At 55.4% G+C, this 2,160-nt stretch overlaps 1 protein-coding gene across 1 annotated transcript; it reads left to right on the forward strand.

The window, feature by feature from the left end:
* The first annotated feature begins 434 nt into the window (after positions 1-434).
* On the forward strand, positions 435-1,917 carry LOC121138706 (Krueppel-like factor 11). The gene is given in 3 exon segments (XM_040741342.1): positions 435-620; positions 622-1,460; positions 1,463-1,917. Coding segments are annotated over 3 exon segments (1,437 nt in total). The 5' UTR covers positions 435-477.
* The last annotated feature ends 243 nt before the right edge of the window (positions 1,918-2,160 follow it).

Here is a 2,160-nt window from a genome sequence, read left to right on the forward strand (position 1 = left end):
TGTTAACTGATATAGAAAGACACGTTATGGGTGGCACTATTCCCTAGGCTGGGACTTGAGTTATGTGAGATCAATGAAAGCTAGCAGTGAACGAACAGGTTGCAATTGTTTCACTCTGTTCTTGACTTGAGGATATGGTGTGACCAGATCCTGCTCCTGACTTCTCTGCTATGAACTATAACCTAGAATTGCCAGCCAAATAAACACTTTGCTCACCCTGACAAAAGAAATGAAACTATGGGCTCCGCCCCTCCGCGCCTCGCGGGCCGCACAGAGGCAGAGCTGCATGGCAAGGAGGGCCGAGGTGCGCGCCGGCTGCAGGCGCTTGGGACGCTGCCTTAGGCCGCACACGTGCAGTCTCCGCCGCGCGCGAGCTCGCGGAGCTCCTGATCCACAAGCTCTGTGGCCTGCAAGGCCTTCTGGCACCATGCACTCGCCGGTTCCTCCGGCCCGGGCGATGCGCGCGCGGTTGACAACATGGACATCTGCGTGTCAATCCTGGAGAGGAAACGGCATGACAGCGAGAGGTCCACGTGTAGCATCCTGGAGCAGACAGACATAGAAGCTGTGGAAGCTCTCGTTTGCATGAGTTCTTGGGGTCAGAGATCCCAGATGAGACCCCTCTGGTGACATCACAAACACTGTGCTTATGGACACAGCCGCACCTGACCTACCAAAGGACTTCCATTCTTTTTCAACTCTGTGTATAACTCCTCCTCAGAGCCCAGAGCTCATGGTACCATCGACAGGGACTCCTGTTCCTTCCCAAGTAACTAATTCCAAAGAATGCATGGTCACCGCCATCCCCCCGTCCCCCACTGTGTCTCCCAGAACGCTGAGCAGGAGGGAGCCTCTGGAGCCAGCCTCAGGGTCCTCCTGCAGGGCTGTGATGACCAGTGTGATCCGTCACACTGGGGAGGGTCCTGCTCCTGCGTGCTTTCCAACTGCCCCGGCTCAAGAGCAACAACCGCCTAGCAGCAGAGAAGGACAAGTAGAGATGTTGGGCCAGTGTGAAGCTTTGCAAGACACTCGCTTGGCAGATGGTTTGCTTGTTTCTAACTTGGTTTCCTGTCAGCCTTGCTTGCACAAGTCCGGTGTCCCGTTCCCCACATACCAAGGCCAGCAGACAGGATGGCCCGCCGCCATTCAGACCTGCTCACCAAAGAATTCTGAAAATGACTCGTCGAGGAAAACCACCCCTCTAATTTCTGTCCCTGTCTCCACTCCCCCAGTCCTTTGCCAAATGATCCCCGTGGCTGCACAAAGCAGCCTGTTCTCAGCCTTTTTAAAGACTCCTCCTCAGTTGTCTGCGGGGACTGTCAAGCCGATCCTATCCCAAGCTGCTGCGGTGCCCCAGCCCGTGTTCATGGGCCCATCCATGCCTCAGGGAGCTGTGATGCTGGTCTTGCCACAGAGCACCTTGCTCCAGCCTGCCACCTGCCTGTCCGGTGTCATGGCCATCGGAATACCAAGCTGTTGCCCCTTGCTCCTGCGCCAATGTTCATCACCTCCAGCCAGAACTGTACCCCTCAGGTAGACTTTTCCCGAAGGAGGAACTATGTTTGCAATTTCCCAGGCTGCCGGAAGACGTACTTCAAAAGCTCCCACCTTAAGGCCCATCTGCGCACCCACACAGGGGAGAAGCCCTTTACCTGCAGCTGGGATGGCTGTGAGAAGAAGTTCGCAAGGTCAGATGAACTGTCTCGCCACCGCAGAACTCACACTGGGGAGAAGAAGTTTGTGTGTCCTGTGTGTGACCGACGCTTCATGCGGAGCGACCACCTGACAAAGCATGCCCGGCGCCACATGACCACCAAGAAGATCCCGGGCTGGCAGGCAGAGGTGGGCAAACTGAATAGAATCACCCTAGCAGAGAAGTCCGGGAGCATCCTTGAACCCTTGCCAGCCTCGGGCTGAGAGGTTCCGTGACGCCCATCACTTGTGGGCTTCTTCAAACACCTCCTCAGGAGCGGGGAATGCGACCCGTGTGTTCCTCTCCAAAAAAGAAACAAAAACAAAACAGACAAAAGCATGGTCTCTGGGCTGTTGAAGTGGGGAGCTGGTTCTGATGGAAGTACTGTTAACTTTCCTTTCCTTGTTGGGACCCTATTCAGTGTCTCTTGTAGTTTCAGGGCTAACTCTGTGTGTCTCCGTCGCTCT

The sequence above is a fragment of the Mesocricetus auratus genome, unplaced genomic scaffold (genome assembly GCF_017639785.1).
Source record: "Mesocricetus auratus isolate SY011 unplaced genomic scaffold, BCM_Maur_2.0 contig_1463_pilon_obj, whole genome shotgun sequence".
NCBI classification, from domain to species: domain Eukaryota; kingdom Metazoa; phylum Chordata; class Mammalia; order Rodentia; family Cricetidae; genus Mesocricetus; species Mesocricetus auratus.